The following is a 26,188-nucleotide window of genomic DNA, read 5'->3' on the forward strand; positions in this document are numbered from 1 at the left end:
TCACCCCAAGGGTTATATAGACACTCTGCACAAACCCTGAACTGCTGGTTAAGGATATGCTCTCAAGCTATGAGCCAGAGCAGTTAGGAAGCTCAGGAGTTGTTCTCTGGCTCACATCTCACTTCTGTGGTAAGTCTCCTGCCGTCATAAGAAGGGTTAACACTTGGACATCTATGTTCATGTAGGGGAATCTGTCCTTTGATATAAAGTAAATAACTTATTTAGTCGCTAGAAATACCAATGCGTTTAATTTAGTGAGAGCTGCTGCTACTGAGAACCCTTGGAATACAGATGTCAGCAGAATCCCAATTTATGAATTTGCACATTATTTCTCCCTCTAAGGACATTCACCTTTTCTTTGACTTTCTCCATGGCATGTATGAAACCCTCTCGACAGGGCCTCTGGGTTGAGGCATTGAGATAAGTCAGAACCTGCGGGCCATAAGGAGTTTACATTCATTTGCTGATCTAAGCGATGGGCAAAAAAAGAGGTGGGCAGTGAAGGGGCTTGCAGAGCGAGGGGTGTGGAGGATCAAGGCAAATGAGGCGTGAGGCGTACACATGATGGGGGACAAGATGCACCCTGGGTACATCACGTTGGGTGTACAGACACGTTGGGTAGCTTTTCTTCATGTTGACATTGGGCTAGTTTTATTTAGCAGGAAAGAGGATGAGAAGTACATGTGTATCAGTCATAAAACTGACACCTTCCGACCTCCCTATGCAGCCACGTTCATCTTACAGGGGAGGCCTCCTTTCTCCCTGGTCCTTCCCTCTGCTTTAACCCCAGCCCCTCCCACCTGACCTTGGTTCATGCCTCCTTGTACCCTGTGAGATAGAAGGCGGTCCTTCAGTATTGTTAGGGAGAAGCTGTCCTTGTCACAGACCTCCAAGTTAGGATGGCAACCGACTCTAGTGTGTGCTTGGAAGAGGAGAGGGAAGCAGGGGGAAAACTGTGCAAATGTGCCCAGGTAGGTCACCTCTACCTGGAGCGCCTGTCCTCCTTGAGGGAAGGAGACACGTGCACAGAAGTCTATGTGAACACCGTTGTCATCAATGCAATTGCAGCCAAGTTTTGGGGAGAGATTGTCAAATGAAACAAAAGCAATCTTCACAGCCACCGATGACCTTCTTCTGTATACCTGTGTCTGCAACGCAAGATTACAGATGAATGACCAAGTTACAGCATTATGTCTTTTCCATTGTCCAACCTAGACAGTTAACATATGTTGAATCACACATTGATTTTCTCTGAAGAATCATGTTAATTCTTTTGCTTGAGTAGAGAATTAAGTTTGAAATTTGAAAGTTTTCAGGGTCAGTTGTGCAGAATCTCCACTCTGAGAGGTAGCGTCTTTAAAAACAAATTATTCTGGCAATTTGACCCAGTGAGAGGGTCAACTTTTAAAAATAATTAGAAAAAATAATCCTCAAGATGTGTGTTTGTATGTGCGTGAAATTTTCCAAATCAGCTACTTAAAAAATTCTCTCACAATTTTATGTGTAGTATTCTAAATGTACATTGGCTGAAAGAACAAGAATACAGTCAGTTATTTTTCAGGGTTTTTATTAGATGCATATTTTCTTCCAAGCAACTTGTAACTGTCTATATACATAATAATGTCACATATATGTATATGTGTGTGTGTGTATATATATATATCAGAATGTTTGAACTGACCCAGAAACGAGGTTCATATGCCGCGTGTACACTCTCAACAACTTTAAGAGCAAGACAAAAGACCCTTCCAGTCACTTCCTATTGACAGCCACAACCCTCAAGTTTCACACTTTAGAGCTGGAGAAGAATCAGTAGTACCTCTTATTCTGACGTCTTAATCTCTTGAGAGGTTCTCATTCCTTTGTGTTTTCCCACCTAATCTTTACAGTGATGGTCTTAGCTACCCCTGGACTCAAAACAGTCTTAGGCATATACAAAATAATAATATAACTAGCAAACTGCAAAAAAAATCCCACACAATTCTTCCTTTGAAAGAAGTCTCTTAGTGTTTGGATAAGGTTTGTTCAGAAATGCATCTGGAATGTGTATCTCTAGCCCTGACACTCAGGTTGAAGCACAGAGGTTGGTAAATTGTATATTCTGTGGTTTAAAAAGCTTGAAGCGGCCTGTTTCCAAATGAATGTGTCTGTCTTCTCTTTATCTATTGCTAGTTAAATCCAGAAGACCGTACTTAAAAGCTGTCATTTAGGCTTCCTTCAGCTCTTTCAGGCCTCTTTACTCAGTGCTTATAAAGCTTTGGATTTTTTTAACTATGTAATCAGTACCAGCCAAATGTCATATCTGACCTGGAAGTGTTCCTGGAGCTCAGACTTGTGCATTTGTAAATCTAGTATTTCAGAGCCACCTGGGGATGCCTCATGGTTTGAGCCAGGATGGAAGGACTGCTCTGGTGGCAGGAGCAGTCAACGATAGACAGCCCAGGGTCTGTCTGCCTAGGGTGGTGTTCAGCTTACAAAACTGGACCCTTTCTCTTCTACCAACTCCTGTTTTGACCTAAACCTCCTCCTCCTTCCATGCTTGATGTCTTTTTTAGGGCACCTCTGATGCTTACCTAAAATCTAGGGAGTCTCTGACTCCTCTCTGCCCTTCACTGCCAAGCCAAATCCACCCCAAGTTCTGCTGACTCTCATCCTCAGTGCTGTGAGGAGGTATCCATTGTTCCCATCTCTGGCTTCAACTTTAGTGGAGCCTCCTCACTTGATCGCATTGTTGCTGGTCTCCTTGACCTGAATGCTCACCTTTCCAGGCCATCCTTTGGTTACAGAATGAGCCTTCTGCAACACTGGCCAGGGCTCCCCACTCTGCTCTCGGACTTTGATGAGCAATGCCGTCCAGTTTTCCCATGCGCCAGCCTCATTTTTCCTCCCAGGGGCTCCCCCAGCCAGTGCCTGTCTCCCCACAGCCAAGTTTTGCCTGTGCAGTGCCCTCACCCTGGAGCTCAGCTTCTCCACCAACAGACCATCGACCTCCAGTCCCTTTTCTGTGAAGAAGCCTTCCCAGGTCTCGGCAGACCACAGGGCTCTCCCTTGGCATCAGTGTCTGTGGAACTTACTAACATACCTTTTGGGGGAGATCCCACATGGAAGATGTCATTTCTTATCTGATCACCGGAATGTCTTTTCTCCCCATGGCAAGACAAGGACCTATTTTAATCACATTTGCAACCTGGCTATGGCCCTACCCAGATAAGAAACTATACAATACTTTCCTCAGTTCATTTTGTTATTCCTGTTCAGGTAACCAAACTCAGGAATTAACAATTCTCTGAGGATTTTTTTTTTTTTTAAACATTGAACCTTTTGTAGTGAGGGGAGAGCTTGCTAATAAATTGTTGTATGTGGGGGGGAAGTGAGAAGATTGCTGTTTCATCAGCATGTTTTGCTTTGGCTTTCTAAAATTGATGGGCTTGAAATACCTAACATACTTAGAGCTGATGCCAAATTGATGGATGAATCTTAAACCCTTGTTGACAGTAATTTCCTCTCGAAAAGAACTACTCCCCCACAGCTTGCATATATACACTGAGTCAGATCACAAGCCAACAGAGATTTCCTGTTCTCCCGTGGATCGTGTATAAACGGAGCTTGCTCGCTCTGGAGCCTCTCCCTGGAACACTGGACAGCTTTTGCAGAAGCGGCTGACGATGTACTTTTGGAAGAACCGTAAGAGATAGTTTCGGAATTTCTCCCCCACGAAGGCATAGATGATGGGGTTGATGCAGCAGTGCGTCATCCCCAGGGTCTCTGTCACCTGCATGGCTTGGTCCAGCCTGTTAGAGCCACTGCAGTTATTCAAGCCAAAGAATTCCTGGAAGGTGCTCAGGAGAAGGACGATGTTGTAGGGAGCCCAGAAGAGAAAGTAGACAATCATGATCACGAAGATGAGCCGCACAGCCTTATGCTTCTTCTTCTCATTGCGACACCGGAGCAGGGTTTTCAGGATTCCCGAGTAGCAGACGATCATGACAAGCAGTGGCAGCACCAGCCCCAAGATGACTATCTTTAAAGTTTGGAAATTCTTCCAGAAGTGATACTGACTGGATGGGAAATGTGGGCTGCACGTATGACGAGAGCCTTCTTTTTGGGATTTAGTAAAGATAATTCCTGGGAGAGAGGCAAACACAGCCACCACCCAGGTGACCCCACTTGTCACCGCCCCAAAGGTGACTGTTCTGGCTTTTAAAGCAAACACAGCATGGACGATAGCCAGGTACCTATCGATTGTCAAGAGGATGATGAAGAAGATTCCACCAAAATAACCAATGAAATAGAAGCCTGTGAATAGCTGGCACATTGTATTTCCAAAGACCCACTGGTCTGCAGCATAGTGAGCCCAGAATGGGACAGTGATGATGAAAAGTAGGTCAGAGATGGCCAAGTTCAGCAGATAGATGTCAGTCATGCTCTTCAGTTTTTTGCAGTTTATCAGGATGAGGAAAACCAGCATGTTACCCACAAAACCAAAGATGAATACCAGCGAGTAGAGTGGGGGCAGGAGCCGGGCTGCAATTTGCCTCACATTGATTTTTTGGCATGGCTCTGACATCCCGTAATCAATGTCATAGGTGGGAGTTGATGTTTGATAATCCATTTTGCTTGACTCTGTAAATAAAGAAGAGCTCTTTTATAAAGTCCTAGAATGTCCTTAGCAGTCCATCATGAATGCAATACTTCAGTAGGTTTTAAAAACTGATACATAGATTTCTACATTTAACTGAAGTACCTTTTTTGGTCAAACAATGAACTTTTTATATTAGTTTGCTGCTAGCTTCTCTGCTCTGGGTTTCTGTGGTGGCTCAGATGGTTAAGAATCTGCCTGCAATGCTGGAGACCTGGGTTCGATCCCTGGGTTGGGAAGATCCCCTGGAGGAGGAAATGGCAACCCACTCTAGTATTTCCATGGTTAGGGGAGCCTGGCAAGGTACAATCCATGGGGTCATAAGAGTCAGACACGACTGAGTGACTGACACTGTCTGCTTACTAGATGGAGCACATCAGTCATCTCACCAAATAAAATCGGATGTTGTGTAGCCACGTGGAGTGAATGAAGCTGTGATAACCATGTCCAGAAACTGGGTCAGGAACTGTCCAACCATGTCTGTTCTTAAGCTGTCATTCCCTGGAGTTAGCTTACACATAGCATCATTAGGAGCTTGCTGGTGATAATGAACAGTTCTCAAGGGCACTCTGCCTGCCAAGCACTGTTCTAAGCTTCATTCATTCAGTTAATCCTCAAGGTGACTCAGTGAGGCAGGTCAGGTTTATGGTCCCCGTTTTGCAAATAAGAACCTCAGAGCACAGAGAAGATGAATAACTTCCCCAAAGACCCACAGGGAGCAAGCAACTAATTTTGAAGGCAGGCAGTGCAGCCTGTAACTCTTATCTGCTATGGTCCCTGTCTTTCACTCCTTGGTGAGAGAACTACAAGCAGGATTGTCAGCCTAGAGCATTGATGTAGTCAAAATGAAACAGTCTGATGCCCACGTCCCTGGAGAAGGTCATAGGAGCCAGCAGCCAGTTGTGAAATCCTGCTTGCCATTCTCACATTTTCTCTGAAGTTTGTGTTTGTAGTTTCTGAGCTGCTATGATTAAGGACGGCCTCCCCCAATACATAAGAAATGGTCAAGTGGACAGTGTTTCATCTCCTCGCGTGCGTCCTGTGTTAGCTTAGTTCCTTCACAACCCACTAACTTGCCTGGTCTGTTTAGGTCCCACCGCTTGACTGAGAATTTTCTTTAGTTAGTCCCTGTGAGACTCCAGCTCCCAGGACCTCAGATTAAGCAGCTGGGAAAAGCACACAGAAAAATCTCACCTTTAAATTCTGAGCCAGAAAAAGAATCATACACTAGATGTGCTATGAAAATTGATTTGATATTTATAACTTGTTATTAATTTGGACAATTTTCAGGCTTCCTTCTTTTCTTGGCAGAAATAAAAGGAGACTTAGACACAGCTTCTGGTTGGGCACATGTTCAGAGGGCATCCTGCTGAGGAGGTTTTATTTCTCCTAACCAAAAGATAATGTCTGTCAAGGTTTTGATCAGTAATTATTCTCTGAAAATATCTTTCTTTTGAAAAGTGAGGGCTTTTTATAGTCTTTCATTCATAATCCTGTTTTGTATCTTTGATGTTATCACAGTCTGAAACTGATTCTAAACTCTAACTTTTTCCTTACTTAAAGATTATATTTTAAGATAGTTCAATGAGCACCTGGTGTATTTCTGATGTTTTCTATGGTTTCCTGTAAAGGCTTTTACTCATCACTCAAGCTGCACTAAGAAATAGGCAAAGTTAGCTGAGAGATGACTTACCGGGAGAGATTCTCGTAGGGGAACGGATGTCTCAGCTCCTCTGACCAGCTGAGCTGTGCAAATCAAACATATAGACAGCATAAAAGTAGGAAATGCACAGTTTCTTCTGAGTTGGGGGCGGAGTTTTACTGAATAATTATCTGGCCGTGCAAAAAAGCATCAGAGAGCAGTCTTCTTTTTTTTTCTTAAATTGAGCTTAACATAGACTAGAAAATAGATCTCTAATCTGAAACTTTATTCATGGGTTTCCCTGATTACGCAATTTCTTTTTGCTTCTCAGTTCACCCAACTACCCAAATGGTTAGAAAAAAGAAGGAATTAAAGGATATTAGAACTGTAAGAACATTCATGAGCATCTAGTCAAAGGGCCATGTTTTACTGAAAGAAACTGCTGTCCAAGAGGCAAATGATTTGTACTAGAGTGCAGGGCTTATCAATGGGGAGGCTCCAAGGGTGAGAGATCTTGACCCACTTGCTATTTGTCTTCACGGAAGCCAGCTGAAACTGACTTTAAAGTGGGGGGAACATCTTACATTAACCCTGTGGTCCCTCTTAAACCTGGGCTTCCCAGCTGGCTCAGTGATGAAGAACCTGCTTGCTGATGCAGGAGATGTGGGTTTGATCCCTGGGTTGGAAAGATCCCTGGAGGAGGAAATGGCAAACCACTTCAGTATTCTTGCCTGAAAAATCCATGGATGGAGGAGCCTGGTGGGCTACATACAGTCCATGGGTTTGCAAGAAATCTGACACAACTGATGGGCTGAACATGCACGCCCCCCACTTTGTTCACTTCCCCACTGCCCCCTCTTTCCTCCCACAACTCACACACATACACTCACCACCCAATACTATTTTCCTCTGCAAACTACAATAACTGGTTGCCTAAGGGTTTTTACTGTATATTCACCTGTGAGCTAAATGTGTTGCCCATCTTTCTCCAGATCAAGTACCTTGGGGGCACATCATTATGAAATTTTAGCCTCCTCGTTCACCATTTTGCAGCCCTCCAAGGCAGCAGGTGTTTGTGGGTAGCTGTCCTGTGCCAGGGACATAGGTAGCAGAGCCCCACACTCCAAGGATACAGTCTGTCTGGAATTTCTTTGAGAGTTTTTCAACATGAAACAGGCAGCAAGTGGCAGAAGAAAAGGGTCAAGTTTAGGATTCTATTTCAATATCTGCAGTCACCCCAGGCTTCCTTGGTGGTTGGTTACTTATCTAAAAACCTCAATTGTTGACAGCAGAACTGAGAACATAGAACAGAACTGAGAGCCAGCGCCGAGCCACAGGAGGGCCCTCTGCGTGCTTTTGTTTCCTCTGCCACAGGCTAAGAAACACACGCCAACACAGACTTGTGATCTGAGAAGACCCCAAACCTGTTGAAGTGGCCTCTGCAGTCAATTGCCTGAACTCAAAGCCTGGCCCTGCCCTCAGCTTTCTCATTTGTGGAATGGGCTGAATAATGGTAGTTGCTCCTTGGGCTTGTTGGGAGGATTGCTTGAGACATCCAAGTTGAGCATGCAGCATATAGTATACTCAAAAAACCATCAGACTCGTACTCATTCAGTGATCCTTTCTTAGATTTATTATATAAAATTCTAATAAAATTGGTTTCCTGGGGTCCTTGTCAGCAAAACAGAAGCTGAAAGGGAGAAGCTAATGGCTAGTGCTACAGGGTAGGGGGATATGACTGCTGGGAAAAGCCAGAAAGGGGCAGAAAGAACCAGCAACTGGCAAGCACAACCAGGGCAATGAATCATGAAAAAGATGTTCAAGTTCATGCTGTATGTGGATTCAAGAGACAGCAGTTGAGAACTGGACTCCAGTCACCAGGCTGGGCTTAATCCTCAGCTTTACTGTTTACCGCTTGATTTGTACAAGTTACTAAAACTCTCCAGATCTTAGTTTTCTTATCTGTAAAATGGGGGCCAAAAAAAAACCCCCAATCACAAATGTGCTTGACAGATCTGTGGTCAAGGTCAAACGACGGAACAAGTGTAGAGCCTTTTGTTGGTACTGGCTCTCTGTGGGCTAGTTAAGTGGTGATGTACAAAGTACGCTTGAGAAAGCATTTACAAAATGGGTAGCAAATAAATTAATACAAAATTTCACAGGAAACAGGGACTACAATTTGAAGAGACCCTTGTGTGTTCACTGGTATTACACTGTGTAGAACTCTTGGATGCTGCAGGACAAACATAATGTTTCTGTGTGTGGCTTTGGTTGCTTTGTACTTCACCACGTGGACCTGGGGTTTGTCTGCCCTGTCTTCTGTGGGTTGTCATTGGGGTGGTTGTAGACTTGAGGGAACACTTACCCCCAGAGGGCAGTGTAGAGTAGTGAAGCAGGCTCGGGGTCACCCAGAATGTGCTGCTGCCTCATTGTGTGCCCTTAGCAAGATCCTACCCCTCCCTGAGCTTCTGTTTCCTACCTTGTCAAATTATGTGCTAGACTTTAGGGGCCCCAGGAGACCTCCCTCCTTAAATACAAAATGACTCCATGGCCAAGTTGCTTTGGAAAAGACACATTTGGGCAATACAGGGTGAGGATTCACAGGTGAAACAAGGAAGCACAACTTAGCAGTGTGTGTATCCCCTTTTAGGGGGACATTCAGGTCACCTTTTGGGATAGGGGTTCATTCCAGGGATGCGCAAGGAAGGGAGGACCCATGGGAACATCTTCAGCATTTAAGCAATGAATTGTTGCTCTGGATACAACAGCAAGGCAAACCAGTGGTTTATCATGCCATGACTTAGTTTCCCCATCTCTGCTTATCTTTTTACCTTGGCCCTTCCAGTTTCCAGGGCTCTGGTTCTGATATGCAGGCCTTCAGACTCTCCGTAAGAAATGATCTTCTGGCTGGTTTGCCATTCTGGACTTGATGCCCAGCCCTCCGTCTGGGGTGCTGGCCAAGCTTTCACTAGCTGCTCCAGTTCGAATCTTTGCACCCAAGTTCTGAGGGCAGCTTCTCTCTGCTTGCCCACACCATCTCTGGACCATGACTCAGAGTATCATGCACAAGATGGGGAGGACACTGACTCTTTCTTGGGTTCAGAGGGCCAACTGCATGAGCTCAATGAACTGAAACCCGTGGGGCTCACACTGACTCTATCAATGTCAGCAGTGAGACGGGCTGAAAGAATAGCACATGAATCTCCTAGCTTTTAGAACATGTATCTAATTCTAAAACTAACACATCATGCTCATTGTATCAAGCTAGGAAAAACAGAAAAATAGAAAGTACAGAAAAAATTAGTCATTGTCTCACAATCTCAAAACAGTCCCTCTTAACACGTGATGTATTTTAATCCAGACCTTTTCCCATGCATACTTTTTGATTAATTGTTCTCACACACATACCAGTTCTTTATGCTGCTCCTTTTTTTGGCTAAAGATTACAGTATAGGTGTGTACCCATGTTATTAAAAATTTTTTATAAATACATCACTTTAATTGTTACTTTGATTGATGTGTAACTTACATGTAGCAGAAACACACTAGTCCTAGGTGTACATTTTGGGCAAGTTTTGATACACATACATCCCTGTCACCAGATGGTAGGGAGCAGCCCTGTCACCCCAGAACATGCCCTCACACCCTGCCCCACTTTGCAGGGGCCAGTTTGTCCTCAATGCATGAATGGGATGTACTTCTTCTATAGCTTCACATAAATGGAATCACAAATGCTGTCCTGTTTCTGTCTGGCTCCTTTTGTTCAACCGAATGCAGTAACTGTATGTGACAGAGCTCTGTTGTTAGGTGAGCCCTTTCCCTGGGTCACTCACTTGGACAGCATGTTGTGGGTGTTGCTGTCAGTGCTCTGATATTTCCACCAAGGAGGAAGCTTCTAGTGTCCCTGAAGCCCCCTTCACCAGCAGAGCCAGAGAATCCCCACAGTTCTCAAAGATACAGGAAGAATCCCCCATCCCCACCAGTGTTACATTTTGCACCTGTGTGCCTCAACAGTGATGCTGGGGTCCCATGACTCCTCTTCATCTACTGCTCCAGACACCGTTCATGGTGAGCAGGGATGGGGGCCACCATGCTGTCCTCTCCATTCCCACTGTCTCTCTCCATTCAGTTCAGTTCAGTCGCTCAGTCGTGTATGACTCTGCAAACCCGTGGACTGCAGCACGCCAGGCTTCTCTGTCCATCACCAACTCCCGGAATTTACTCAAACTCATGTCCGTCAAGTCAGTGATACCATCCAACTGTCTCATCTTCTGTCATCCCCTTCTCCTCCCACCTTCAGTTCTTTCCCAGCATCAGGGTCTTTTCCAGTGAGTCAGTTCTTCGCATCAGGTGGCCAAAGTATTGGAGTTTCAGCTTCAGCATCAGTCCTTCCAATGAATATTCAGGACTGATCTCCTTTAGGATGGACTGGTTGGATCTCCTTGCAGTCCAGGGGCCTCTCAAGAGTCTTCTCCCAACACCACAGTTCAAAAGCATCAATTCTTTGGTGCTCTGCTTGCTTTATAGTCCAACTCTCATATCCATACATGACTACTGGAAAAATCATAGCTTTGACTAGATGGACCTTTGTTAGCAAGGTGATGTCTCTGCTTTTTAATATGCTGTCTAGGTTTGTCATAGCTTTTCCAGGGAGCAAGCGTCTTTTAATTTCATGGCTGCAGTCACCATCTGCAATGATTTTGGAGCCCAAGAAAATAAAGTCTGTCACTGTTTCCATTGTTTCCCCATCTGTTTGCCATGAAGTGATGGGACCAGATGCCATGGTCTTAGTTTTTTGAATGTTGAGTTTTAAGTCAACTTTTTCACTCTCCTCTTTCACTTTCATCATTAAGAGGCTCTTTAGTTCTTCTTCGCTTTCTGCCATAAGGGTGGTGTCATCTGCATATCTGAGGTTATTGATATTTCTCCCGGCAATCTTGACTCCAGCTTGTGCTTCATCCAGCCCAGCATTCTGCATGATGTACTCTGCATGGAAGTTAAATAAGCAGGGTGACAGTATACAGGCTTGATGTACTCCTTTCCCAATTTGGAACCATTCTGTAGTTCCATGTCCAGTTCTAACTGTTGCTTCTTGACCTACATACAGATTTCTTAGGAGGCAGGTAAGGTGGTCTGGTATTCCCATCTCTTTCAGAATTTTCCACAGTTTATTGTGATATACACAGTGAAAGGCTTTGGCGTAGTCAATGAAGCAGATGTTTTTCTGGAATTCTCTTGCTTTTTTGATGATCCAACAGATGTTGGCAATCTGATCTCTGGTCCCTCTGGCTTTTCTAAATCCAGCTTGAATATCTAGAAGGTCATGGTTCACATACTGTTGAAACCTGGCTTGGAGAATTTTGAGCATTACGTTACTAGTGTGTGAGATAAGTGCAATTGTGTGGTAGTTTGAACATTTTTGGCATTGCCTTTCTTTGGGATTGGAGTGAAAACTGACCTTTTTCAGTCCTGTGGCCACTGCTAAGTTTTCCAAATTTGCTGGCATATTGAGTGTAACACTTTTGCAGCATTATCTTTTAGGATTTGAAATAGCTCAACTGGAATTCCATCACCTCCACTAGCTTTGTTCTTAGTGATGCTTGACTTCTCATTCCAGGATGTCTGGCTCTAGGTGAGTGATCACATCATTGTGGTTATCTGAGTCATGAAGATCATTTTTGTATAGTTCTTCTGTATAGTTCTTTTGTATAGTATTCTTGCCACCTCTTCTTAATATCTTCTGCTTCTGTTAGGTCCATATCATTTCTGTCCTTTATTGTGCCCATCTTTCTTGCATGAAATGTTCCCTTGGTGTCTTTAATTTTCTTGAAGAGATCTCTAGTCTTTCCCATTCTGTTGTTTTCCTCTATTTCTTTGCACTGATCACTGAGGAAGGCTTTCTTATCTCTCCTTGCTATTCTTTGGAACTCTGCATTCAAATGGGTATATCTTTCCTTTTCTCCTTTGGCATTGCCAAAGCTTCTCTTCTTTTCTCAGCTATTTGTAAGGCCTCCTCAGACAACCATTTTGCCTTTTTGCATTTCTTTTTCTTGGGGATGGTCTTGATCACTGTCCTTTAGACCCTTCCCAGTTGGACCCCTTTACCCAGCCCATGCACCACATCCCCCTAGCCTTGTGCAGATCATCACACTGAGTAGACACTAACAGGCTGTCCACCTCATCACTTTGTTAGATATGTCCAGAATTGGTGGAAACCCCATAACTCTGCTGAGAAGCCTGCTCTGTGCACTTTGGGATTTCTTTCAGATCAGTGTGCAGACATGAGGCTGATGCAACTTTATGTGTGGTGGGGTGTGGTTTAGTCACCAAGTCATGTTCGACTCTTGCGACCCCATGGACTGCAACCTGCCAGGCTCTGCTGTCCATGGGATTCTCTGGGAAAGAATACTGGAGTGGGTTGCCATTTCCTTCTCCAGGGGATCTTCCCGACCCAGGGATCGAACCTGGGTCTCCTGCATTGCAGGCAGATTCTTTACCAACTGAGCTACAAGAGAAGCCCCTAAGTGTGGTAACAGAAGTCTAATGTATGATTAAGGTGTATACTAGACCTAGCACAGTCTTCAGTGGGTCAGGTCACACCTTCACCTCTATGTTCTGCTCTCTGTATAACAGGATATTAGGTGGGACTTTTCCTGTTGCCCCAAACTGGCAACTATGGCCTGAGGCTAAGGGCAGTGAGGTGTTAAGTATTCTGAAGTTTTACAAAAAACCACTGACACCTGGGATCGAACACCTCCCCCAGGGCTTTCTAAGTGTGACAGAATCAGCTCTGTGCCCCTAGTCACCATGACAACTCTTCTCACTGCGTCCAGTACAAGGAGGAGACAGGTTTGGGCAGGAAAAGGTTTTAGAAGTGGGTGAGGTTGATGGGAAGGAGGGTGGGGTTCGTCTCCTCAAAGCCAAAGGAGGGACCTCTGAGAGAAACGTTTGAGAAGTGGGGACTTTCCGGAAGGGGAGGCCAGTACCTCATTCCTGGGTGGGGCATCCACTGGGCAGCAAGCCGCCTGAGCAGGAAAGAGGAGATTGGGAGGCAGGTGATGGTGGAGGCAGTGTGGCAGTGAGATAGCAAGAATGTCCCGAGGATGTCTAGTGATAAACATGGTGCTGGACTGGTGGCATCTGGAGAAATAGCCAGCGCAGTCACTCATCACACCCAGGGCTGGCCCTCCCTGAATTCATGGGCTGCCTTGTGGAGTCAGCTTACCAGCTCAGACACTTCTTCACTCGTGTCGGATTTCCTCTTGGTGGCCCTTGGTGACCTTTGTCACTGGCTAATCTCACCTGAGGCTGTTTCAATTTGTCAGATAAATTTTAACAGGGAGAAAAAGTGAAAGCGAAGAGGTAGGATCTTGATGGCTTACTTCCAGGAGACGGCAGGGCCTCTCTGTAAGATACTCAAACTGTCCCAGTTACCACAGATCGAGGAGGATGGCATGGGGTGGACGGGGCCAAGTGCCAGCTCCACCAAGAGTCTTAAGTATGATACCCACCCCTTGGAATAGTCATCTTTCCTGACATTTGCTTACCTCAAACAGCCCACTTGAATGCTGTCCCCGGGATAAAGGAGACATGGGGTTTCCGCTTCTAGAAAATGGTTCTAGAGATGGTTGGCAGCTTTTAAGTGGCAGTTTGTTCGGTGGCAATAGAATCCTGTGGCTGCGATTATTACTGTGATGCAGGACTCTCACTCTCTCCTTGGGGCTCTCAGAAAATCTCACACACACGTCTGCTTCTGTGCCTTGCATAGTGCATTGTGATTATTAATACTCTATTGTGATGATTAATTCTCCCCTGCTCCTCCCCGTCAGTTGTCTCTGGGCTGGGAGGTCTAAAGGCCTGAGGATAACATAACCATCTCTATGTGCCCTCCCCAGGCTGACACACACTGACTCCTCAGGTGTATTTGTTATGTCTAATTCCATCATGGGAAAACAATTTTCTAAATTTTATTTATGGAAGCACTATATAACGTGTGTATCAGTTAACTTTTGTGCTTCTTAGTAAACAACCCCCACAACTCAGGAGCTTACAAGAGCTAATGTGGACAGCTTACTCCCGTGACATGTGGCTGCTGGGTAGCTGGGGCCCAATTCTGCTCTCTGCGATTTCCCACTCACTCACCAGGCACCTGGGCTGAAGGGGTTGTGGTCTGGGATGGACCTTCCTGCGGCTGAGCAGGGAGAGCCGGAGAGCCCACCCGGCACCTCAGCACCCTGCTCGGATGAAGCAGGCCTCAGCTGTGCTCACTTCCTCCTGGCCGAGCCGCCTGGGGATGGGCGGAGGGGTGGCCCTCCTGTAGGGCACGCTGCAGGTCACACATCGAGGTCAGGCACGTGTAATCACACAGGGCAGAGTGAGAAGTTGTGGACAGTGAGACAGACTGTCACACCACCGCATAACAAAACTGGCAGTTTAAAATTTTTTTATTGTGGTAGAAATAGATTACGAGATTTACACTTCTAACAGTTTTTAAGTATCCAATAGGGTATTATTATTTATAAACACACTATTTAGTACTTACTCATCCTGTATAACAATTCTATGCATGTTGATAAATGGATAAAGAAAACGTGGTCTACACATACAATGAATATAATTTAGCCTTAAAAAAGTGGGAAATTCTGCAGTATGCAACAACATGGATGTACTTGGAGGGCATGATGCTAATAAGTCAGACACAGGAAGACAGGAACTGCATAATTTCACTCACATGAGGAATCTAAAATCGTCAGACTCATAGATGAAAAGAATAGAATGGTGTGTATCAGAGTCTGGGAGAAGGACAGAGGAGTTGGTAATCAGAAAGATTTAAAAAAACAGTATAGTTAAGAGTGTTGATTCATTTTCCAAGTCATAGTTTTTTTAAAATTAATTTGTTTTAATTGGAGGATGGTTGCTTTATAATATTGTGGTAGTTTTCAAGTCATAGCTTTTTAAAACAATATTTACATTTCATCATCAAAACAAAATTTAATGCATTCATTAGGATAATACAGATATCTGAAGGTGAAGGCTGCTCCCCCACCCACAACATACACCTCTTTCTGAAGCCTCTAGACATGAGGCAAGAAAGTAAAACCTTAGTAACTTCCAGTTCCCCAGTTGCCAGATTCCAGGATCCCTGTGTTTCTTGCCTGCATCAGATTGGAGATACACTAACATATAGGTATATTCTTAGCTTAGCTCAAGCCAAGACCAAAGTCTTTGCTTGCTTAGGTGAACTTCTCCAACTCCCTATTAGGAGTTCCCACTGGCCAAAGAGAGGACCCATCTGAGCATCAGTAAAGATGTGGCAAAGCATGAAGCATTCAAATAGGATTAAATCCACAACTTTCAAGATGTCATAATGAGGCAAAAAAGATTTTTGGTAGAAAGTCAGAATAAAGACACATAGTTGAGATGACAGTTGTGACGTGCGTGCTGTAATCTGTCTGAGATTATTTAGATGCTATATCACCATAAGCTAGTAAACCCAGAGCTCACAGACTCCAGCTCCCTGACAATATTTATTTATGTTGAACCAGCGGCCTCCTAAACACACCACGTGCTCCACCAATACCAGAATTGTCTCTATGACTAATACAGTATTTTTAGGCTTGGCATAATAGTATCTTAAAAATGATACTTTACCACAATTTTAGATTGCAGTTTCCAGCTTTCATTTAACTTTTACTTTACATTGAAATACATTTATATGAGTGTGTGTGTGTGTGTGTGTGTGTGGTGTGTGTGTTTGTGTATCTGAACCCTCTGCCTGTGTGCAAAAATGAGGTGCCAGAAGGTAATTTGGAAAACATTTTTTTCCAATCTGTCTACAGTCTTCCTCATCTAGGCCTGCCCTGCCTGGTAATAGACCCTGAGGTCACAGGCTGATGTTTGTTTTCCAGAACAGGCCCCTTCTCTGCTTTGAGCACTCACCCCAGTAGCCCCACTGATTGTCTTCCCTCTCCCAGACCCAATAGGGGTTCTTGTTGCACAATTTCCTTCACATTCTCCCCATAGCTACTCTCCTGGACCTCTACAAACCGGCTTTTGGGGTGGGGCAATCCCACAGGCAGAACTGTGATAAAGGCTGTGGGGAGACAGGTGGGCAAGGGCAGCAAGAAAGCAGGAAAAGCCAAAGAGAAGCAAAATACCATCAGATCTCTTTAGCGGTCTGGCGCCTCCTTCCTGACGTTTGCTCTTGGCCAGTTCTGGAAATATTCCTGCGCATCTGGTGCGAGCGTGCCCCTCCACTCCTCCTGGAAGGGCTCACTGGAGCCCACTCCTTTCTCATGATCACCACCTCCAGCCCCCCTTTCCCTTTTTAAACAAGGTTTTTATTTTTTCATCTTGTTAAAGGTTATCTGTATTTTATAAACAAACATTTTAATAAATTTTTGTATAGAGGGATGAGGCCTAAGAAGCATATGTACAATGGGGCAAGGTATTGAATAGATTTCAAATGTAGGTTGTGTGGTTGTCATAGTTAACCTGTAATAAAGCAGAAATGTGTCATGCACTTAGCAGAAGAGGATCATGGGCCTAGCCAGAGCTCCCAGAGAGTTCTTACAGTTCCCACGCTTGCCAAGACCTAGGAGAGCCTCCAAAGTTAAATATGGTAGGAGATGGTGCTAAGGACCAGTGCTGCTGCCTGGCTGGGCAAGCGAACCCCTTACCTGCATCCTTGTAAAGGCTTCACCATGCTTACACTTTCACCTCCTTCCCCTTGGTCCGGACTCTACTCCCCCTCTTTCTGTTCACCCTCGCCTGACTCCTCTTCCCAATCTCCAGAGGATTAAAGAGATTGATTGATTAAAGAGGTTGATAGAATCAGAGAGTAAGCGAAGTGGTGGATGGGGGGACGTGGAGGGAAGCGCACAAACACAAGGCAGTATGGCATTTTCTAGGAACTGCGATGAGCTCGTTGGAGATTCCAAGTCTCTGCCCACAGTTGTTTTGGAATATTCTCTGAGCACGCTGACTCTACAAGAGTAACATAAGTCTTCATTGATTCACATAAGCCTCAAGTTCCTGGGCACTTACTCTAGAAACTTTAGACTCCTCTGTTCTTCAGCAAACCCTGGCGGCTTATTATCATATATAGATTGCTATCACCTTTTGAAAATAACAGGTGAGCTTCTCCTCTTCTACAAAGCGGCTGAGACTTCCTGTTCCCCAGTGGAATGGGTGTATGTTGAACTCACTCGATCTCCTGTCTCCCCATAGAAAACTGGGCATTGTTTGCATAGATGTTTGGCAATATGCTTTCGGAAGAATGTGTAGAGATACCTCCTGAACTTCTCCCCAACAAAGGCGTAGATGATGGGGTTGATGCAGCAGTGGGTCAGCCCCAGGGTCTCTGTCACCTGCATGGCTTGGTCCAGCTGACTGCTGCTCTTACAGTTACTCAGGCCGAAGAATTCCTGGAAGGTGCTCAGGAGAAGGACGATGTTGTAGGGAGCCCAGAAGAGAAAGTAGACAATCATGATCACGAAGATGAGCCGCACAGCCTTGTGCTTCTTCTTTTCGTTGCGACACCGGAGCAGGGTTTTCAGGATTCCCGAGTAGCAGACGATCATGACAAGCAGTGGCAGCACCAGCCCCAAGATGCTCCTCATAACTGTATGGAAATTCTTCCATCCTAGTGGAAAATAAGGGGCACAGGCGTAACCTGAATGTTCTTCGAGGGATTTGATAAAGATGATTCCTGGGAGAGAGGCAAACACAGCCACCACCCAGGTGACCCCACTTGTCACCACCCCAAAGGTGACTGTTCTGGCTTTTAAAGCAAACACAGCATGGACGATAGCCAGGTACCTATCGATTGTCAAGAGGATGATGAAGAAGATTCCACCAAAATAACCAATGTGATACAGCCCTGTGAAAAATTTGCACATCACATCCCCAAAGACCCACTGGTCTGCAGCATAGTGAGCCCAGAATGGGATGGTGAGGAGGAACAGTAGGTCAGAGATGGCCAAGTTAAGCAGGTAGATGTCAGTCATGCTCTTCAGCTTTTTGCAGTTGATTAGGATGAGGACAACCAGCAAGTTGCCCACAAAACCAAAGATGAACACCAGAGAGTAGAGTGGGGGCAGGAGCTGTGCTTCGATTTGTCCCACGCTGGTCTTTCGGCAGGGTTCACTGTAATCATAGTCATAACTGGTGGTGGGTTCTTCATCACTCCCCTTGACATTTGTTGTAAACAGAGAATGAGATGTGGGAAGCACATTGTGGCTGAACGTATCATTGCCGTCCATCTTCCTTGGTCCTGTAAACAGAGGACAAGATGATGACATACAGCACAATGGCTACAATCCCTAGTCTTACCAAGGTCCCTGCTCCACTTAAGCAACATCCCAGGCTTTGTCTGTACTTGGCAGCCATCTCCTTGAAAGCATGTGTGCTAGTTCACCACTTCCGTTTATTCCTGATCACAGACACCAGTCATCTTCCTACAGCCATTTCCCAACAGCTTGGCCTTCCTGCAGAGCCTGACTCTCATTATAAGGCTGACCGTGCTGGACACTTGCTTTCTCTACTAGGCCTGTGACTCATTACTGGATGATAGTATATAAGGGGACTCCACTAGGGGCTTCTGGGGATGCTCATAATGAGCCATTATGAGTTGCATTTTCTGTTACCTGCCACCCAAAGTGTTCTGAACACTCTCTCAGCTTTCTGCCCCCATCATTTTGCCAAAACTTCTCTTGCCAGGATTGCGATGACAACCCAGTTTTAAACACCCTGGCTTTTAGTTTCATCTTCATCAAACGTTTAACCCTTCTGATGACCGCTTTCTTTTAAAAGTTTTGGTTTGGAAATTCCCTGGTGGTCCAGTGCTTAGGACTTCATGCTTTCACTGCTGAGGGCTGAGTTAAATCTCTGGTTTGGGAACTAAGATCCCACAAGGTGCATAGCACAGCCAAAAAGAAAAAAAAAGTTTCTAAGTTAAAAAATCAACAAAAAAAACCCATTGGTCTTCCAGTAGGCTAGCTCCTGGCCTACCACTTCTGTTTCATATTCTTCGTTGGTGTTTCCTCCCCCTGCCTACGCTGTAAGGGTCCCTAGGCACCATCCTTGGCTCCCACTTTACCATTTACCTCTTTACCCTTGTTCCAAAGTTCTTCCTGAGTTGTTTTCAGGTTCTAAGTTTCCTGTAGGCTAATGCTTCCCAAAGCTCTGCCTTCCAGCCCCACCTCAGAGTTGAATTTTCCATTGCCTATTGCATATCTCCCCATGGACTTATTTATTTAACCAATATGTATTGAGCACTTACTAGGAGCCATACTCTATTTTAGACAGAGTGCAAAGTGGGTATCAGATAGGTACCTCGAGTTCAACCCACCCCAAACTGAATACCCCTGGAAAGTTGCTTCAGCTTGTGGATTCTTTATCTTGACCAATGTCATGTACTCCATTATTTAAGATTTGACATTGTCTTGAGTCCCCTCTTTTTCAGAAGATTAGGAGCCAGGCCTTTAGAGTTAAACAGACCTAGACTTGAATCCTGCCTCCAACGTCCAAGTTGTGTAATTTGAGGTTAATTACTTGTTCAACTGTCAGTTTCTTTTTGTTTAAAATAATAACCATGCTGAGTTGCTGTGGAAACAAAGACAGTGCAGCATCTAGTACAGAGAAATGCTCTGTATGGTTGTTATTATTATTGTGTTATATGGATTCTACCTCATAATCACCTCTCAGAGTCATCCCCTCTGCACCTCTTTCAACTGCCACTGTCTTGCCTCCTATGCATCTCACTTCTGGCTTTGCTGAACTCTTTCATTTGTTCTTTTCTTTTTCCTCACCATGTTCTGTTTCAATCTGTCTTCTCTGAAACTGAAATTGGATCATGCTTTTCTCAGTTTAAAACTCAAGTAGCCCCACGATTTGTATATGATGGGGCCTCAAAGCAATGCCCAGACTACTCATCATGGCTTTTCTAAGCTCCTTTCTTCTTAGCTCAAATCCCAGATCCTGTGGTCCAGCCATATCTATCTTTTTCCCACTTTTCCAAGACTCATCATTTCCTTCAGGCTTCAGTGGGTTTGCACATGTTTGCCCCTTGCCTAAAATGTCTGGTGAGTTCCTGTTCATCCTACGGTGTGTGTGTGTGTGTGTGTGTGTGTGTGTGTGTGCGCGCGCACGCACGCGCGCACACTCAGTTGTGTCTGACTCTTTTGTGACCCCAGGGACTGTAGCCCACCAGGCTTCTTTGTCCACGGAATTTTCCAAGCAAGAATACTGCAGTGAGTTGCCATTTTCTACTCCAGGGAATCTTCCCAACCCAGGAATTGAACTTGCATCTCTTGCATCTCCTGCATTAACAGGCAGATTCTTTACCACTGTGCCACCTGGGAAGCCCTCTCCCCTTCTCTGTGAAGTCCAGCTATCCTCCTCTGTCATATCATTCTTACCATCTCAAAACATTGTGCATGCCTTTATAATAAACACATTATCTTCTACCCATTGTGTGCTCCTTGAGAGAGAGGACTAGGTTATGTTTCTGTCTTCAGCACTTATGATAGCACCTGGCTAAAGGAGGTACCAGTAATATGTTCATTGGAAAAATACATAAAACTCATAGTAAGTTTGACAACTAACAATATTAGAACTGTTCTCAAGAATGTTTATTTTTTTCCTGGCAGTGACTGTGGATTTGTTTTTATCTGTGTACACACCTTGTTTTTCACTTTCTCTTGTGATTTTGAATTTCACAGCACTGAACCAGATTCTTTAAATGAGCAGAAACTGAATAATACTTCTGATCAAACTTGAGGAAAAAATGTATCCACCTAAAGAATTAAAACTATAGTGATTAATTAAATGTTTGTTAGGCTCCATGTGCTATGCTAAATACTCTGCATACGTTAATTAATGTAATCCTTACAACAGTTTTGTGAGATAAATATACATTTTAAAAGTGAAGAAATAGAAGCATGGATGAATTAAATATTTTTTTTTCCCAGACTCACAACACAAGTAATGGCTGAGTTGGAATTTGAGCTATTGGGCTATTCCATTTCAAAGGCCCTCAAGGGTTTTCATCTTCAGACTTTGGGAACAGAGATGAATGTAGAAGAATGTAGAAGTAACCGCTTTTTTGGTTTTTCTTCATGCCTTGAACAGAATGTCTGGCATTTAGCCATAAAATCCACACACTTGCCCATACAAATGTGCTCTATGTATAAATGCACAAGCACACACACACACATGCACGCATATTTCTGCCAGAAAATAAGCTCCAAGAGGGCAGAGAGATTTGTTTTTACAATGAGCTATCTTAGTGCCCTAGAATCCAGCCTAGTACATATAAATATCAATTAAGAAGTGAATAATGGAGAAGTAGTAGGCTACAAGCCTCTGAGAGACAAAGGGCTCCCCTGTGGGCTAGACTCCCAGGTAATCCAGTGGGAGATGTTATAAAAACTAAAATATTGGGGTTCCTTGCACATAGCCTCTTAGCTGTAACAGGCCCTCTGGGCTGTTCTGTAGTTAGTCTCCTCATCTGTATGGAAAAGTGTAGACTGGATCAGTGGTTCTGAAATGCTGGCTTTCAGATAACACAGGAAGTCTGTCAGTCAGAAGTACACAGCCCAGACCCTTGTTCTGGTGATTCAGATGGGGGATGAACTGCCCTAGCCACTTCCACCGTGAGTTTCCTCTGCTTTGTTGTTCACCTGTGTCTCAAGTGCCAGAAACCTTCTTTTTATCATCTACTCCCGTGTCACCTAGCTCCTACCACAGCAGACACGTAGCTAGCAAGGAGGATGAAGAGCACTGGTTTAGGTGTCACTTTCAAGTGTCAAGACACATCAATCGGAATTGATGAAAAGCTGCCTCTCAGAAAAATGAACCTCTCACTTCAGCCTCTGAATTGAAGTAAGAAATGTATTTTGGTGCAAGGCTTGTACTATCACATATATGGACTAGAGGAGGAGAAATTCAGGGTAGAAAGTTCCAGCTCTTCACAGTCCTTGGGGGCTGGGAGGGGCAGAGAGGAGCAGTATTTGAGAAGTCTGATTGTCCTACTTTCTTGTCTTGTTTCAGCCCAGCTCTCTCCTACCAGCTGAGCTCTGATGGAGTTCTCACTCTGCTTTGTGCTTCCTTCCTGCCATCGGGATCTCTCTCTCATTCCTGGGACAGATGCCACTCTCCACCCCTTTCTCCTATCTTGATCATCCCCCAAGTTCCTGGGCAATACAGACTCCCAGTCCCTGCATCTAGCATCGAGATGCTTTTGATTCATAAAGTGATGGAAAAAGCACCCCCGACTCACCGGTAGATGGCTTCTTTTAAGTGGCACTGGTGTGTCAGGCTTCTCAGCAACTGAACCAAACAGATCTGGAGGTAGAAACTTGGCATGCAGAAGTAGGAAATAAAGTTTCCTGCAGAAAGAGAAGGCGGAGATACAAGGGCAAGTAATGGTAAAGATTTGAAAAAAAGAATGATATAGTTCTTCTTTTCCAGCCAGGAACGTTGTACACTAGGTTGAAGTCTCCAGAGTAGAATTAATTTTGAAATCTTGGTTATGCAACCTTGAGGGTTTAAATCAGGCACACTCCATGTTTGCTTCTGGGTCTAACGACTGTGGGCTTCTTTATCTTGTGGTTCTCTATATCTGGAAATCTTTCACTCTCTTCTGCCCAGTAGTGATTTGCATGAAACAAGCACACTAGAATTTCATTTCCTAGAGGATAAATGCTAATGGGGGCTGTTGGTGATGGTGAAGGAAATTAGGTTTTGTTGACCATATGCTCTGATTTCAGTGGCATCAAGGATTTGGGACTTGGTTAGAAAACTTATTTAGACAGAGCTTTTTAATGAAAAGGGAATGTTAAATGGTCTCTTGTGTCAGAGATGTCCTTAGTAAGAAGATCCTCAGCTATTATAGGTTCCACTCTTGAGAAAAAAGTTTTGCTAAAAGAAAACACCATTGAGATTTTGGGAAGATGGTAGGTTAGGAAGTACCATGAGTCTCTCTCCTCACCTAGACAACAGTTCCACCGGCAGAAGCTGTCTGATCTAACTGATTTGGAACTCTGGAGTCTGTTGAGGGTCTTCAACTTTCAGGGGAAGGTTTGGATGACCAATTGCAGTTAACTATGGCCAATTTCAGCTCTTGGCACAGTAACCCCCACCTACTCCCCTACCCCAGGCACTTTGACAGGCAGTTCTGCATGTGTTCCTGGGACAGCTTGCACGTAGCTTGCAGAAGCGAAGGTGGGCACAAATTGGGCCCTGACGTCCAAATATCAGGGCCCTGTGCTCTCATCACTGATGACTGCTTCTGATCTTAGAAATGCAGACAAAGAGAAGGGCAGCCATTGTTGTTGTATTCCCCCCATTGCTGTAAGCCCCTCCCCCTCAGGCTGAAGTGACTTTCTGGGTATTTAAAGAGTCAGAGCCCTTTATTTTTCTCCATTTCATTTTTCTCTTTTTCCCTTTTTTTGGGAGTCACACATTAAAAACTGGGACCTTCAAAAACAGCTGCATTTCCAGGGAAAATTAAAAAGGGACAGCACTCGTAGCTTAGTCGGAAAGAATCTGCCTGAAAGGCAGGAGACCCACGTTCGATTCCTGGGTCGGGAAGATCCCCTGGAGAAGGAAATGGCAACCCACTCCAGTATTCTTGCCTGGAGAATTCCATGGACGGAGGAGCCTGGCGGGCTACAGTCCTTGGGGTCGCAAGAGTCGTACATGACTCAGTGCCTAAACCACCACCACGTATTCAGGGAAGAGCACAGGCTCTGAAAAGACCTGAGAAGACCTGAAGTTCACAGTTCAGGCTGATCCTCGGCACAGAGAGACGTTACAGCAATCAAAACAAAAACAAACCAAGATCATTTGAAAAATAAGAAAGCAAAAAACTTACCTTACCATGTGTAAAATAAATAGCCAACAGGGAATTTGCTGTATGGCTAAGAAACTCACGCAGGGGCTCTGTATTAACCTAGGGGGTGGGATGGGGAGGGAGTTGGGAGGGAAGTTCAAAAGGGAGGGGATTTATGTATACCTATGGCTGATTCAGGTTGAGGTTTGGCAGAAAACAACAAAATTCTGTAAAGCAATTATCCTTCAAAAAACAAAAAAAAAAAAAAAAGAAAAGAAAGAAAAGTCCTGAGAAGGGGAGAATCTGATTTCCAGAATTACCATGTTATTATGTAATTATGTCCAATTTCAGCACCCCCCCCAAAAATCACAAAATATATAAAGAAACAGAAAAGCATTGTCCATTCAAAGGGAAATAATAAAGAAAGAGAAACTGTTCCTGAAAAAGATGTGATGGCAGATCTATTAGATAAAGACTTAAAGAGTCTCAAAGACTTAAAGGGAGACATGGAGAGAATCAAGAAAACCATGTATGATCAAAATGCAAATATCAATTAAGATGGAAAATCTAAAAAGAAGGCAAAAAGAAATTCTGGAGCTGAAAAATACAATAACTGATATGAAAAATTCCCTAAAGGGATTCAGAGGTAGATTCAAGCAGGCAGGAGAAAGAATCAACAAACTTGAAAATAGAACAAATGGAAGTTATTGAGTCTGCAGAACAGAAGAAAAGATTGAAGACAAATGAGCAGAGCTTAAGGGACTTGTGGGTGTCCCAGGATAAAAGAGAGAAAGGGGAAAAGAGAATATTTGAAGAAATAATGTGCAAAAACTTTCCAAATTTAAAGGAAGACATGAATATAAGCATGCAAGAAACTCAGTGAACTCCAAGTAAGATTAAGTTCAAAGAGACCCACTCTAGGACATATTATCAAACTTTCAAAAGACAAAGACATGGAGAGAAAGCAGTAGGAGAAAAACAAATGATCACAAACAGGGGATTCTCAATAAGATAATAAGCCGTTTTCTCATCAGAAACTTAAATGGCCAGAAAGCAGTGGACCCATATATTCAAATTGCTAAAAGAAAAAAAGCAGTAAACTTGTTTTTCTTAAAACCAGCAAAACTATACTTCAAGAGTGAGGGAGAAATTAGGACATTCACAGATAAAAGAGTTTTTGTATGTTATTGAAGTTAAGCTGGTACAAATTTAAATTAGAATGTTATAACTTTGGGATGTTAAATGTGACCCTCATGGGAACCACAAAGAAAATAGCTATAGAATATATACAAAAGAAAATAAAAAGCAATAAACATCCCATTACAAAAAAATCAACTAAGCACAAAAGACAGTAATGCAGGGAATGAAAGACAAAAAAGTTCTAAGGTACATTGAAAACAAATAGCAGAATGACAGAATGTCATTCCTTGTAATTACTTGAAATGTAAGTGGATTAAATCCTCCAACCAAAAGATAAAGAATGATAGAATGAATTAACAAAGCAAAACAAAAATATGACCTAATTAAATATCATCAATAAGAGACTCACTTTAAAAGACACAAAGAGATTGACAGTGAAGGACAGAGAAATATGTTCCATGGAAATATTAACCAAGAGAGCAGAGGTGTTTATGCTAATATCAGACAAAATAGACACGAAGTTTAAAAAAGTTGACAAGGGATAATGAAGAAGAACCCTACATAGTAATAAAAGGCTCAGTACAGCAAGAAGATATGATAATTATAAACAGTTACACCTAATAACAGATCATCAAAACATATGAAGCAAAAACTGACAGAACTGAAGAAGTAATAATTACTGGGGGACTTTAATAACCCGCTTTTAGTAATGGGAGAAAAAAGTCATAGAAGTAAGGAAATAGAAAACTTGAACAACACAATAAACCAGTGAGATTTTAACAGATGTATATGTACAACTCTACCAAACAACAGCAGCATACTGTGTACTTCCTAAATGCACATGGGAAATTTTCCAGGATAGGCCATATAGAAACAAGGATCTCAGATAGCCTTCCAAGTTTCTAAGCTTTATTTTCCCCAGCTATGAATT

At 43.8% G+C, this 26,188-nt stretch overlaps 3 protein-coding genes across 3 annotated transcripts in view; 1 reads left to right on the top strand and 2 right to left on the bottom strand.

Moving 5' to 3' along the window:
- Positions 1-26,188, top strand: part of XCR1 (X-C motif chemokine receptor 1) — a 315,914-nt gene that overhangs the window by 25,827 nt on the left and 263,899 nt on the right. The window lies entirely within an intron of this gene.
- CCR5 (C-C motif chemokine receptor 5) lies at positions 1,551-6,347 on the bottom strand. Its single transcript, XM_043886848.1, has 2 exons — positions 6,333-6,347; positions 1,551-4,623 (listed from the first exon to the last, which is right to left on the bottom strand). The coding sequence occupies exon 2, from the start codon at positions 4,610-4,612 to the stop codon at positions 3,554-3,556; it is 1,059 nt and encodes a 352-aa protein (XP_043742783.1). The 5' UTR covers positions 4,613-4,623; positions 6,333-6,347; the 3' UTR covers positions 1,551-3,553.
- CCR2 (C-C motif chemokine receptor 2) lies at positions 14,708-22,857 on the bottom strand. Its single transcript, XM_043886834.1, has 2 exons — positions 22,564-22,857; positions 14,708-18,555 (listed from the first exon to the last, which is right to left on the bottom strand). Exon 2 carries the CDS (start codon positions 18,542-18,544, stop codon positions 17,432-17,434), a length of 1,113 nt encoding a protein of 370 aa, XP_043742769.1. The 5' UTR covers positions 18,545-18,555; positions 22,564-22,857; the 3' UTR covers positions 14,708-17,431.

Source organism: Cervus elaphus, chromosome 24 (genome assembly GCF_910594005.1).
Source record: "Cervus elaphus chromosome 24, mCerEla1.1, whole genome shotgun sequence".
Classification (NCBI taxonomy): domain Eukaryota; kingdom Metazoa; phylum Chordata; class Mammalia; order Artiodactyla; family Cervidae; genus Cervus; species Cervus elaphus.

What these genes read in the sequence shown, in the direction of transcription:
- CCR5 (XM_043886848.1), bottom strand. Translation starts at nt 4,612, where the DNA reads ATGGATTATCAAACATCAACTCCCACCTATGACATTGATTACGGGATG.
- CCR2 (XM_043886834.1), bottom strand. Translation starts at nt 18,544, where the DNA reads ATGGACGGCAATGATACGTTCAGCCACAATGTGCTTCCCACATCTCAT.